This window comes from Amphibalanus amphitrite, unplaced genomic scaffold (assembly GCF_019059575.1).
Source record: "Amphibalanus amphitrite isolate SeventyFive unplaced genomic scaffold, NRLGWU_Aamphi_draft 000273F_arrow, whole genome shotgun sequence".
NCBI lineage: Eukaryota > Metazoa > Arthropoda > Thecostraca > Balanomorpha > Balanidae > Amphibalanus > Amphibalanus amphitrite.
This window is the reverse complement of record NW_024881768.1, coordinates 420,874-434,579: the sequence shown is the minus strand read 5'-3', so window position 1 is coordinate 434,579 and position 13,706 is coordinate 420,874. Positions and strand designations below refer to the sequence as shown.

The window sequence follows — 13,706 nt, the reverse complement described above, 5'->3', positions numbered from 1 at the left end:
CATAAAACATGTATCACACGACACTTTCATTTTGTGACCCCCCAGTGACCTGACCTCTGTAACCTGACCTGGTATCAGTGACCTCAGATAGCGAAGTATGTGTTTGACGAACAATGTACCATCGATGGTTTTCAATAACTTACCAATTTACTCGATTTCACAACACATTTCTTGAAATGCCTGTGAACGGTGAAAATCTGACCTTTGACCTGACCTGTGACGTCATCGGTTTGACCTAGGTCAATGAAATTTGGTCACAAGGTAGTTCCCCGGTGGGGCTATCGAACGCCGTTTGAATTTTGAAAATCGGCCGGTAAATTTCCGAGATCTTGGGGGGGGGGGCCAAAACGGCCCCCCCTACGGGTGGTAGGGTCCGCCGGTAGCCCTACGGTGCGCGGGTTAAGTGAGTGTTATTTTTAGTGTTAGGATCGAAAATCGTGGAGCCATTGATAAGGTAGTAGCTAGTAGGTACCAATGAATAGTTCTTACGTCAATGCACTTAGAAACTTTGAGCCGTCAAAAGTATAACTAAATCTATGCACGCTATTTTTACCAACACGAAAGCACTTGATGTAAATTGTCAGACATGCAGTTATTGAAGATATAGGTATATTTTCGAGCGGGTGACAATATGCACGAAGGATTTTGCGTTCGTTGTCATTCGCTCAAATGCCTATACAAAATAGCCATTGATGAAGCAGAGAGGCTTCAGAGTTCAGACGGACACTGGTCCATATAGATCTTATATGTATATAAGATATACATATAAGATATTATAGGTACCCACTGCACTGCACTGGTCATCTTTTGGAATGTTTGAATCTGTAAAATTGGCTGAATCGCAGTACCGAGTGGCTATTGAATGTTGTAGGTTGTATGTGTGTAGAATGTAAGTTGTACATATATGCCGAAATATCTACCCCATAAAACCGCTGCTCATGCAATGTTCCCAACCGCCAAGAGTGGTTGCATTTCCGCATCATAATGCCATGTGGCTGATTTACGGGCACATTTCTGTAATAATTTTGACTGATTGCTCCTTCATAAATCTGTGTGACCACTGTCAAGCAATTTGGGACATATGGCGTCAGCCTTCTTGTCCAATTTCAAACTCCAGTGCAGTGGGTGCTGAGGCTAGAAATTATTTCTCTTGCTTCTTTTCCAATAAAATGTTAATTCGAAATTTGAAGAATAATGTAATAAACGTTGTGCTAGATTTCCGAGGACAGCTTAGCTATGTGCGCACTTGATTTCATATCTCATCACTTGCGTTGACATATTGTCAAGGGAATAATTAAAGGTTAAATAATAAATTAATTAGGCCATTTAGTAGAATGCTAGGGCCGATCGGTCCCAGAAATTGGTTATAATGCATATGAGCCTATGCAGAATAAGTGAAGCTAAGAACCCTAACTTGGTTGCGGCGCATGGCGTGCCGGCTATCCGATCAATCAGAAGTCAAAACGGGATTGACATTATTGGTCTACTCGCGGAATTTCACGCGCACGTACTTAGGTACGGCTGCGATTGAAAGCGTATAAAAAAACGTTGCAGTTCGGCCTGGGATGGGTCACAGTGCATCACATCATCATGCAGCTCCTTTTTTGTTGACACTAGCGGGAAAGAATAAATGATACGCTATTTTAGCCGATTATACACGTGGTCAAGGTTCCCAACTGCTCAGGTGCGACTGTCGACATAAATACGCATTTTTCTTTGCCTTTAAGTATATTGTTCTTCACACGGGATGTTCACAAACGCGCTTGTTTCCGTGGGTCGGAAGCATGCAACAGGGACTTCAAAGACATCGAAAACCATTGCATTACATATTCCTACATCATTACGAAAGCGTCGTAAATAGTTTCGCGTTTTCAGACCGCACAATAATCCTCGGATGTCCGGTCCGGGCGAGGTAGTGCGTTGGAAGAAAACAGAACTACAGACATCTGGACCGTTCCAATTCGGAGGTCCAGTCGGTCAGAGGTGGGCCTAGATGCCTCCGGTGTCTAATCGCACTCGTCTGACTGGCTGATCCACACGCACGTATCGAGGGATCCGTCGAACACGGTGCCGGCCGCGCACACCTCCTGCGAACAATAGATCAGAATGGCGTCACAATGACGTCACCAAGACGCATACGGACGCGACTTTCATGGGGTTGTCACCTATGGCTGCCCAGTGACACACCCGGACCTGTCAGCGGCAAAACAATCGTGGTCGCATTGATCAATGAAGCCGTATCAACAAAGGAAGCCATATTACAGAACTGTAAGGAAAGGACAGCGTCGATTCTGGTGGAGAAAAGGTAGCGACCAGTAGGCAACACTGCCGCCATTCAGTTTTTGTTCCATTAGCAACGGTACAAAAAGTGAGTGACGATAGCTACCACGACGATACATCTTAAAGACGACATAACACGACCTTTTCCTAACCACCAAAACGAAATTAAAAATCAAAATACGATAATGTTCAATAACACCGTGTTTGAAATGTCATGAAAATGTGTAAACACGGACGAACACTGAGTTTTAATGCAGTGCACAAATACAATGTCCTGTTTTACTCAGTTGTCACGCTAAGACACCGTTCCATTTATAAGACCCAGCCAAACTCTTTGACCAAAGGTCTTACCATGGTGACGATCCAGTGGTCGCCGTTCTGGACACAATCGTAGAAGATGGGCGAGCACTTCTTCACCGGGTTGGGGTTCAGGCCGGCCTTCTTACAGATTTCGGTGGGAGACATGGTCGGTTCCGGCGACGCAGTCTGGTGGCAAGGTATGGGGCATCAGTATCGCATTGTCGTGCCCCACTTGCTATACAGATCTGCATGCGCCTCTGCTGGCCTTGGCGGGCCAAGAAGCGCCGCCGGTTTATGATGTATCCAATCCCCTAACCATATTTTCTCTGTAAATTCAGTCAACTTACTGGCCCGGTGGGCCGCGGGGTGGTGGTGTGAACTGTAAAACTCATCGGTTCCGTGGGTCTCGGCTCACAGGCATGGACACTTGCCGGTCCGGTGGGCCGCGGGGTGGTAGAACTGCTGGGGATATTTACCTACCGGTCCGATGGGCCGCGGGGTGGTGGAACTGCTGGGGATATTTACCGGTCCGGTGGGCCGCGGGGTGGTAGAACTGCTGGGGATACTTACCGGCCCGGTGGGCCGCGGGTGGTGGAACTGCTGCCTGCTGGGATATTTACCGGTCCGGTGGGCCGCGGGGTGGTGGTGTGCGGCACCGGCGTGGGGATGTCTCCGTTCAGGTTCGTCCAGATGGCCGTCATCAGCGGGTTCTTGGTGCCGAAGCCGCAGAGGCCGCGGAAGTCGTCAGTCTCCACCGACCACACCATGCTGCCGGCCAGGCCCAGCGACTTGATGTAGTCCGTCTGGGGAGGTGGGCGGCGGGTAACTGGTCAGCCCCCTCAATAACGCAGGACAGTGAAGCGCATGGAAACGTTTACTTCTGAGTCAAATCCATAGCATGAATATGAAACCAGTAAAACGCCTTTTGGGCGAAGAACGAGCGAGCGAGATAGTGAGCCCTGCACGTGCGGAAGGGCGAGAGGGTACTTCCAACGGGCTTGTGCAAAGCACCCTTCTAACCGGTCGCTAGCGGTGTGTCAAATTTGAACGCAATCGGCCCAGCCGTTCCTGAGATCTGGAAGCGGCATTCTGCACGTGCGCACGTGCAAACGGGGTCCAAAATGACTTTTGCACGGCACCCTACTAACCGGTCCCCAACCGTGTACCAAATTTGAGCGCAATCGGCCCAGCCGTTCTCGAGATCTGGAAACGCCCCCTGCACGTGCGCACGTGCAGTAGCACCCTAACCGCAACACATGGGAATGCATTGCCTGGTGGGTGCCTACCTGTATGCCAAGTTTCAGCGAAATCGCCCCAGTAATTACCGAGTTACTGAAATGGGAACAAATTTGGCACCTCTTCTTTTTGTATTTTGCACGTGCAGTGGGGGTCACTCACATAGATCAAGAGTATCCGACCTTTGGTAGAATGGATGCAGTTACCCTATAAAAATTACCGCAAGACAATCGCTCAAGCCGCTGCTGAGATATGGGCCTCTCAAAATCACTACTTTTGCAAAACTGCTTGAACACCCTTGACTTTTCACGTGGCACGTGCCACGACGGGCACTGAGATGTATCAGAAGTAGTCAATTACGGGGTAGAAGGGATGGGGCTACCCAGCAAAAAAGACCGCAGGCCAATCGGTCCAGCGGTTGCTGAGATATAAGCCTCTCAAAAGCGTTACAGGCCGGGCCGGGCCGGGCCGGGCAGGGCCGCTCATACTGAGATTTTTCCGTTATATTGAAAAGACTTCGCTTCGCTCGCTGCGCTCGCTCGCTCGTAATCACACGGGCCGGAGTAGGTACTACGATTGCAAATATATAGTCTTGAAAGCGCATGTCACGTAAAACAATCATTGGCGAAACAAGGCATCGGATATAAAGAAATGTCAGAGTATAGCTGTTAGTTACACGAAGACGACGTAATTTCATTTTCCATCTACAAGATACCTTACAACGCGAACATGTGTACATTTACTGGTGAACATCGAAAGGGAAGCCGCTCTAGCTGAGTTTCTGGGTCTGAAACACCCTGAAAGTGAGCGCCAAACTCAGATCCTAATTTTGCGAGCCCATGTTGCCCTTTCCACCATCTTGTCACCTTGATTTTGACGGACTCGAGGTCGTCGTAGCCGACCCAGATGCGGTCCTTGTAGCTGTAGACCGCCTGTTGGTCCGGGTCCCGCACCGTGGTCCAGCCGCCCTCGTTCAGCATCGTGCAGATCTGGATGGAATCAGGTCATATGTGATTTATCTCGATCAGGTAGCGCAGCAAGCTATGATGAACAGCAGCATTCTTTTTTTTCAGAGCTCTTTCGTAAGTACATTTATTTCTAAAATATACAGCAGTCCACCTTTTCACGTCAAAACGATTCAACGATGCCAACGTTTCTACCCATCTCCCCATTGTCCCATTTCTTCCGATCTTCCCTTCCCCATCTCCTCCCCATCTCCCCCTGACCATTCCCAGACATCCCAGACGAGCTTCTGACCTCGTTGAAGCCGCAGATGCCCGCCTGGCGGGTGTACGGGCAGGCCGGCTGGGGCTGGTTGGCAGGCGCGTACAGACCGTGCACGGCGGGGTCGTTCAGCGTGAAACCGTGGCCGTACAGCGGGATGCCCATGGCCATCTTCTCCTTGGGCACGCCGCCATCAAGGTAGTAGTTGACGGTGAAGTTCTGAGGCGCACAGAACGTGAATGAACGTAAGTATTTCTGGTGAAGGTCGTGTGGAGAAAACGGAAAACCTTGCTGCAAGTGGACTCATCAATATTAGTGAAGGAAACAATAGGCATGCAAAGCAAGAGGAACGAAAGGCATCGTAAAAACGCAGAAGCCCTACCTGCAATTTTACCCAAGAAACATCAGCGAAGCTATCTTACCCTTCCCTCGGTCATCCCTGCGGCAAGTACAGAGTTCCCGGAAGCCTCTGCTGCAGCTACTCACCACGTTGAACGTCTCCATCTCGTTGGTGATGTCCAGCGGCGACATGTAGGGTGGCGACACGTGGCCCGTGTACGTCTCCCACGAGCCGTGGTAGTCGTATGCCATCACGTTGAAGATGTCCAAGTACCTGACGAATTGGAGAGTGTCCTTAGAGACGTGGAATATCAATTGGAAGAGGCCGTTGTGCTCACTAGGTCGGCATGTGTTGATGCACGTTGATGCGAACTTCAGTCAGTAGCCTTTGTCATTAGCTTACAGTATTTATTTCTGTTTCGAGTCTATGAACGTTTACGGAGTCATTCGACTGTTAGTTATCCCCACACCAAAATAGAAACACATGAACACGTATAACCCATGTTAATAGTATGATTTCGTGTGGAATTCGGCTTACTTAGAATCCCTCCCACTACAAAAAGCGAGCTTGAATGTATTTACCGCCATCATTGGATCTTTCTCAGAGTATCTATCAGCTCACTTGGCCATCTCGGTGAGTTTGTAAGAGTCGTCGATGGTGGTCTTGCCCGGTCCGACGGCAGCGGTCAGGAGGAAGCCCTCAGGCTTGAAAGCCTCCTTGATCTCCTTGATCAGCTGCACGTAGTCCTCCTGAGGATCGGTGCAGAATAAGTGTTGAATAATCCCGATGTTAACTCATGTTAGGAGGCAATAGAAGCTAGTCATTCGTCCGGAATGACTATATAGTTTCTAGTGATGACGGAACAATTTCGGCTGAATGCAAAACAGAGCAGAAACTTCTCAAGCGAAATATTCATGTCTACATTACGAATATACAGTGTGACACTTGCAGACTAAATACACTTCACTTAAATTTAGGGTCTATAAAACAAGGTCTCGAAACAATTATCGACCAACAGCGTTCCACATATCCCTTGCGCAGTTGCCTTATGGTGATGTTCTTCCCGCAAGATGGTGGTCGGTGGAGGATGCGTTCCTTTTCTGTCGCCAGTAGTCTCTCGCTGCCCTCGTTCTCAGTCCCCTGTCCTGCCGTGCAGCATAGAACATGACCCAATGTCACTTGCCTTGTCGATGGTCTTGCCACCCCTCTCGGCGGGGTACTCCCAGTCCAGGTCCAGGCCGTCGAAGTTGTACGTCTTCAGGAAGTCAACCACGCTGGCGATGAAGGTCTGTCTGAAGGACGCGCTAGCTGCCATCTGTGCGCAGAAGGGGAAAATCCCGCGGATTGGATTCAACTCGTACCGGAAAAGAGGCAGTAAGGTACTTACATGTAACACGTTGCTGAAGAATTTGATTTGAAATATGAGTATACGTCTAGGGCAACTTTTCCTGTGTAATATAAGTGCACTTCATTTATGTAAACGCTACATTTTTTTGGCATCGATCACATGTGCGTGCTGGTTTTTCGTGCACGCTATGTGGTTTCATTTTCAAGTTGAGAGATCGATAAGAGCCAAATGCTTGCTGTGGATGTGCTAATGCACATTCATGGTCCATTGGTGATTCTCATTTCTGCTTTGACATTAACCCGCGCCGTGCTGGTGGCCTGAACTTTCCGCCGAGTGCTGGGGGGGGGGGGGGGGGGCGTTTTCACGCCCCCCCGTCTAACTCGGCTCCTGGGCCACGTAGCGACACGCGGTAAGCGGCAATCGAAAGAGCGTCAAAAATAAGGACGAAAACACTTCGGTCATTTTTTGGGTCAGGTCAAAGGTCAGGTCACCAGAGGTCACCAAAGGTAAAATGTTGACTATTTCAACATTTTGGAAACTGCCAACGGCTATCTCGGGAACCGATAGAGCTACAGCGCCGCGGAAAAGCGCATTCGATAACCCTTTTACAGACCTTTCTGAGTAATGTTCTCAGATTTGACCTCAGGTCAACGGTTTAGCCTCCAGAGGGCAAAAACTCCAAAAATAGCCGTTTTTACGAAAAACGTTTTTCGTCAATAACTTTTGACTCATAAGCGCCATGACATTACTTTTGCCAGCATCGTGTTCCTCTCGTCGAGACGCGTCGAATGAACTATTTGTTGACCTTGAAAGGTCATTTTGAAAATTTGACCTCAGGTCAAGGTCATGACCTGACCGAAAAGGGTCATGTTGCATATCAGTCGATCCGTATCGTCGAGCTGAACACATCTGACGTGTTTTCACCGCTCTAGCACGTCTCTATCAAAAGTTATAGCCAAAAAACTGCTGGCGACCGTTCATGACCTGAGATGACCTCAGGGGCACACAGAGGGGTCACAGGTGCATTTTTCCTATTCAGTGTGTCATGTTTACCTATGAACCGATGTTTGAGAGCGTTTTGAACGATATTCGTCCAAAAGAGGCGCATTTCAATTTTCTCCCATTGACTTATAATGGAGAGGTCGCAAAATTGACCTGACCTTAGGTCACAGATATCAAAAATCCGAGATATACATTTTATACATACTGTTACTCATATCAATCGCTGAAAGTTTCAAAGTGATCGTTCAGTCGGTGTAGCTATAGCGAGCCTTTGAACTTTTTCTGAGGTAAGGTCACTTGACGTGACCTGGTGACCTGACCTTGAACGGCCTAGGTCTGAAATTTTCACAACATGTGCGGAAATGATGTAGGAACACGTGTACCAAAAACGGCGGCGCTGCGCGCCGCCGTTTTTGAGATATTCGCGAAAAACCTGAGGGGGGGGGGCGTAAAAACGCCCCCCCAGCACGGCGCGGGTTAAAGGAAGTGACATCCATCTCTTAAAATGGGTAACTGCTTTTTTCTAGTACATGTCAGGGAGGGAGGACAAGAACAGGCCAGAGAAGCCAAAATTGTTTATCATGCATTAGGCATCTATACATTTTTAGGTGACTATTGATTTGATAAAAATATGAAGTTTCTTTATAACAGGTATACTTCCTATCTATTGAGGGTCTTCAACCAATTTATTTTGAAGGAGATCGTGCAGTTGGCATACTTTACCTACCTCCGAGTATTTGGTAGATCCCTCGTTCCAGCCTCCGATGCCAAGAAGCGTCTTCAGCTCCGGGTTTCTCTTCTTCAGATCCGTGAACCTCATGTAGGCACCTGCGAGACATACCGTTTAACCCTATTCCTGGCGGGCTCCGCCGGGACAAGAAACTGGCGGGGGGGGGGGGCCGATTCGGCCCCCCTGAGATCTCGAGAACGAAGCAAGATAGCGACAAGCGGTAAACGGCATCGGATACGCACGGCCAAGATCTACAATTTTTACTAAGGTCATTTTCAGGTCAGGTCAAAGATGACGTCACAGGGGTCGAAAAAGTCAAAATGGCGGCACTAGATATGGAGAGTTTTTCTCGAATAACTTTCGAATTAGTCAAGATAGGAACAAACTAAGGGCATCATCGTGATCCTCTTGTCAATCCGCATCGAATGATATATATGTTGACCTCGAAAGGTCAAGGTCAAAGGTTGACCTCAGGTCACGTGACCTCGAGGTCATCATGTATATCATTCGATGCGTCTTGACGAGCTGAACACAATGAGACCATCCACGCGTCTGTATCTTGTTCCTGTACGGAGTTATTGGCCAAAAACCTTTGGTGACCTTTGATGACGTTTCTGACCTTCTGGCGGTTTTGCAAACCGTTTAGGTGCATTATCCGATTCCCTCGACATAAATCTTTATTCTTACTTTCTAAATGATATCTATTGTAAATGTTTCACGATGTTTACGAATTACTTGTCACTGGCCGTCGTACAATATTTCGCAGAACTGCACAGCAAGGGATTTCGTGATCTCGATAAGGCCTTCGAGGATCGACTTTTTTGACGCTACGTTTGTTACGTAACAGTTACAACGAGTACCACTTCATCAGCTGCGTTATTCAGTTACACAACCATGATTCTTATCAAGAAACTTCTCAGGAACATTTGTCTCTCATGCTCTTCGAGCTCACCGCGTCTGCTTTCTTAGGCCTGGTGACAGTTTTTCATCACTCCTATCATCTGCGCTTTTCACTATCTGAAGGACGACGAACCTTCGGGAGCACCTATACCTTTGCTATCTGAATAGGGCATGCGCCCTTACCAGACGTGTAATCGAATAACAAGCACCATGTGTTATTTTCCATGCAAGGCCCATAGGGGCTAATGTTAAAATGCCAAAATCAAAGGGGAGCACGGTGCCCCGGTGCCCTCCCCGTTCCGCCGCCTATGACGCCACGAACAAAGACAGATGCATTTTTCACATTTTTTTTATCTTATTGTTCAGACGTGCTTAAGATTTAAGAAATCAGTTGGTGTGTGCGACTTTGAAAGCTTGCAAACACTTCCAAAGGCCGAAAGCTGTTTGTTCACCAGAATGGGTATCTACCATATAAAAACAGTCATCACAACAATCATCCAGCTAAATAACTATGAAAACTATGAACTGACACGCATTAAACCGATAAGATAGTCAGTTGATCAAATATCCAGTCGGTTGAACGTCCAACCGGTCAAATATCCAGTCTTTCAAATAGCTGACAGGTCAAATACTCAGCAGATGCTCATTGTATAGATATCCAACATATCGATAATCCTAATACCCAGTCAAATATCCAGACAGTCATCTGGCCCGTCGACTCACCCTTTCCGTAGTTGTCGTACAGGTCATTCCAGGGGTCCAGCGATTTGATCTTGTGCGTGGCCTCATCCAGGCCGGCGAACCCGTATATTCCGTGCGTGCAGAGCATAGGGTCGAAATCCTCGACGTCGAATTTTCCGTCTCCGGGCCGGTAGACGGCCCAGGTGCCGTAGTAACAGGTGGCCAAGTAGTTTGATGCACCGGCCACCTCTGAATGATCGCGTGGGGGTACGTTAAGGTACGTTGGGGAGTACGTTGTATAAGGTAAAAGCCTGTTTTGGGATTGTTTATCATAACGATGAAATGATGAGGGTAAATAAAAAATGAGCCAATAAAGCATTAAATGTATATGATATTGATAAATAATCATGTAGGTATACAAGGTACAAAAGTCTAAGTACAAAGTTCTCTGTCATTAGCATTATGTAATACTTTTGATTTTGATGTCATACAGCTGACTATAATAGTTATAGTCACCATATAGTCGCCATTTTTTTAGTCGCTATCTAGCCTATCTAATGACGGTCTTGCCGTGTGAAAAAGTTTTCTTACCATTGACCGCTACCCCGATGGTCACAGCCACCAGGGCTGCAACTGCCGCGGCTCTCATCCCGTTCTTCCTGTGGGGTGACACAAACTGAACTCTAACTGTAGCAGTTCAACAGTACTGAAAATACATGCTGTTATTGATAAAAATATCTGCTTTTCTATTTTCGGTGAGGAACATCGTTGAAGGGAAAAAACACCGCACTTCGTATGGTTCTTTGTATATCGCAGAGAAGTATGTACAGCAGTAAAATGCTATGTAAAAATGCCACAAAATTAAATAAAAACGACAATAACATCAAATGAGTTTAAAGCTCGTCAAATTAAGGAAAAAGTAAAAATATAAGCAATTTAACATTCATCACCTACCGTTGTGGTTCAGAGGAAATTGACCGATTCGAATTCCATGTAGTTAGCCTGCACATTCCAGTCTTATTTTTATATTTTTTACTCACCTGGCGATGCCTGTTCTTTGTTCTTCTCAACCCGTGTCAAAGTTTCTGTTGTAGTGTCCCTCCCGGTGGTCAGCTCGCTTGGAAGCCAGCGGACAATCTGAGGGGGCCGCTGCGTACATTTCCTCACATATTGGACGGCGGACGCCTCTGATAAAAGGCTCTTTATCGTTTGTGGGGAGGGGGCCGCCAGCTCGCCACACGAGCCCTCGTGCAGTGCCGTGGAGACAGCCGCCACAGGCTCCGCGAATCACTCGGAGCCAATCACATTCCGCATAGCATTCAGGTGATGTCATTCTTGATAGGCGGTGGAACGGATGTCCCCCGATAGCATAAGCCGAGGAATAAACAAACCGCGAACGCAAACAGTGACAAACGATACAGCAGAAACATTGGTTTTACTATCGTCGTGTGATGTAATTTTGTTTTTGACGAGTTGCCAAGTGCAAGAAAAAAGATCGGTCGCCTTAACATCAGTAGGTATGCAATAACGCAAAACTTTTCCATGAACAGCGAAACAAGGTCGCGCGGCCACTTCTGAACTTGAGGCGGCGGACTTTGCACCCGATGGCAGGTGGCTGTGTGATAATTCCTGTGAGACGTTCACCACTGACCACCTGTGATGGTCCCAGACTCCCGCCCACTCGAGAATGAACACCGAAAGCCCGGACTGAAATGTGAAACATCATCAACATACTGACTTGTGTTCAGTGAACCCTGCAAGCACATTTATATCATATCTGTACGCACTTGAGTGTAATTAGTTGTCCGTTACGCTTTTCGTATACATAATGTAACAGCAAGGTATTATCAAAATAACCCGGCAGTTGCTGGGGTATTTCGCCACCCACCGTTTGCTGGGGGGGGGCGTTAAACGCCCCCAGCCGATAACTCGAGAACCAATAGGCGCAGCGAAACGCACGAGGCGGCAAACGAAAGAACGCGACGAGACGCTTCAGATGAGTACTTTAAAGTTGAATTTTGAGGTCACAGGTCGGGTCAAGGTCAGGTCAAACACCTGAAATCGGGCTTTCAGTAGCATTGACTTCAGGACTTCGCAATGGGCGCCTCTCGTCATAAACTCTGTCAAAACGGTGCACAATCCATCATATAAGGCCTACAAGAGTGTCAGCTCCATGTAGGGGTTAGTCAAGCATAGGTCAGGGTCAAGGTCAGGTCAACCGGGTAGGCACATATCCCCAAAAATCAAAACTGATATTCGCAGCCTGTGACACATGTTTTATGGGTAATTTGGGGCGTAGAACACGATGGTGACATTCATTTTATCATATGTGTACGTGTTTGGCTCAAAAAGTTCAATTTAAGAAATTCATGTATCATGGTCGTGAAGTAGTCAAGAGAAATTGCCAAGATTCAGTTCAAGATTTTGGAAAATGCGGAACGATAATCAATAATCGAAGATAGCCATTTGATTGTTCATAGTATTGGCAGTCTAATGGCGTTTACGGCATGTCTGTATGTCTATTCTGTGATTTTATATGATTTTTTGAACATATGCCGTTTTTGGTCGAAAACTCAGAAATCATGACGTCACTTGAACCTCGATATCTCAAAAATTTTCCGACCGATTTTTTTGAAACTTTGTACCAATAAACATAAATCAATTCCCTACAGGTACCCAAAATTTGGCGCGCCTGCGGCGCGCCGTTTTTATGCTATGGCCCGGCGAAAAAAGTGGGGGCGTTTAACGCCCCCCCCCAGCAACTCGCGGGATAAGGTCTCATTGCGCTCAGCCGACACAGTATGTAAGAAGGCCCTTCTTGACCCGTCTTTCGAAGTTACTCTAAGATGTTCTACAAAAAGTGAATAAATAGATACATACTTAAAAGGTAAATAAACAAATAAATAAATACATAACTAAATAGTATTAGTTAAGTAATCCTGGGTACTAAGTATCCTCGTAAATATACCTATAAATGAATATGAAAATATGTTAAATCTTACAATAAGAAAAACAACAAGAACATGATAATAAATAGCAATACATACCTAAATAGCGTAATACACACGCTTACCTAGTACTTTTCATACAAAGTGCTTAGCATCTCGACAAGTGGCCCAATAATAAATGGACATATTGGTGCATTTATTGTTGGGCTAGGCTGACAATGATGTGTTGATAATGTAACCTACCTTTGTGATTATCAACACAGGAGATACGTCCCCACTCAAATGGAACGCCGGACTTGAAGGGGTCCATCAGCAACAAGCCCTGCTTAGCTGGTGGGCCCTAGAAAGTCTGGCTGTTGACCTGCGCTCGAATTGACCAGAAATGTTTCCCCACTGGATTGCCATTTGCTGATTTTTCTTCTAGGAGTGAAAGGCTGAATGCACTCTAATAACCAATTATGTATGCATGTATGAATGACCTCTTTCTTAGATGTAGTAGAACAGTCATCCGCTGCTTTCAGCAATGACTACTTTGGCTCTCTTTATTTATTAACCGGTTCCCGCACTTCTTTTGCTTACTTTGTTTTTTTTTTTCAATTTTCCTAGCTGGGAGTGCCGCGACTTATCCTTTTTTATTTTTATCTGGTGTTAACGTAAGGTGCTGTGAGTCGCTGGGCTGAGGGTGGGGGCACTCCTGGTCACCTAATAATGGGTGGC

At 46.8% G+C, this 13,706-nt stretch overlaps 1 protein-coding gene across 2 annotated transcripts; it reads right to left on the bottom strand.

Annotated features, from left to right (window-relative positions):
• Positions 1 to 1,709: 1,709 nt before the first annotated feature.
• Positions 1,710 to 11,208, bottom strand: LOC122387100 (acidic mammalian chitinase-like). 2 transcript variants are annotated; one of them, XM_043376949.1, is made up of 12 exons: positions 11,082 to 11,208; positions 10,633 to 10,717; positions 10,084 to 10,290; positions 8,458 to 8,558; positions 6,564 to 6,695; positions 6,002 to 6,129; positions 5,527 to 5,653; positions 5,074 to 5,259; positions 4,683 to 4,805; positions 3,201 to 3,383; positions 2,632 to 2,766; positions 1,710 to 2,087 (listed from the first exon to the last, which is right to left on the bottom strand). In XM_043376949.1, exons 2-12 carry the CDS (start codon positions 10,688 to 10,690, stop codon positions 2,007 to 2,009), a joined length of 1,461 nt encoding a protein of 486 aa, XP_043232884.1. In that variant the 5' UTR covers positions 10,691 to 10,717; positions 11,082 to 11,208; the 3' UTR covers positions 1,710 to 2,006. The 2 variants fall into 2 exon arrangements, with proteins under 2 accessions (XP_043232884.1, XP_043232883.1); XM_043376948.1 differs by having other exon boundaries at positions 10,633 to 10,700.
• Positions 11,209 to 13,706: the final 2,498 nt, after the last annotated feature.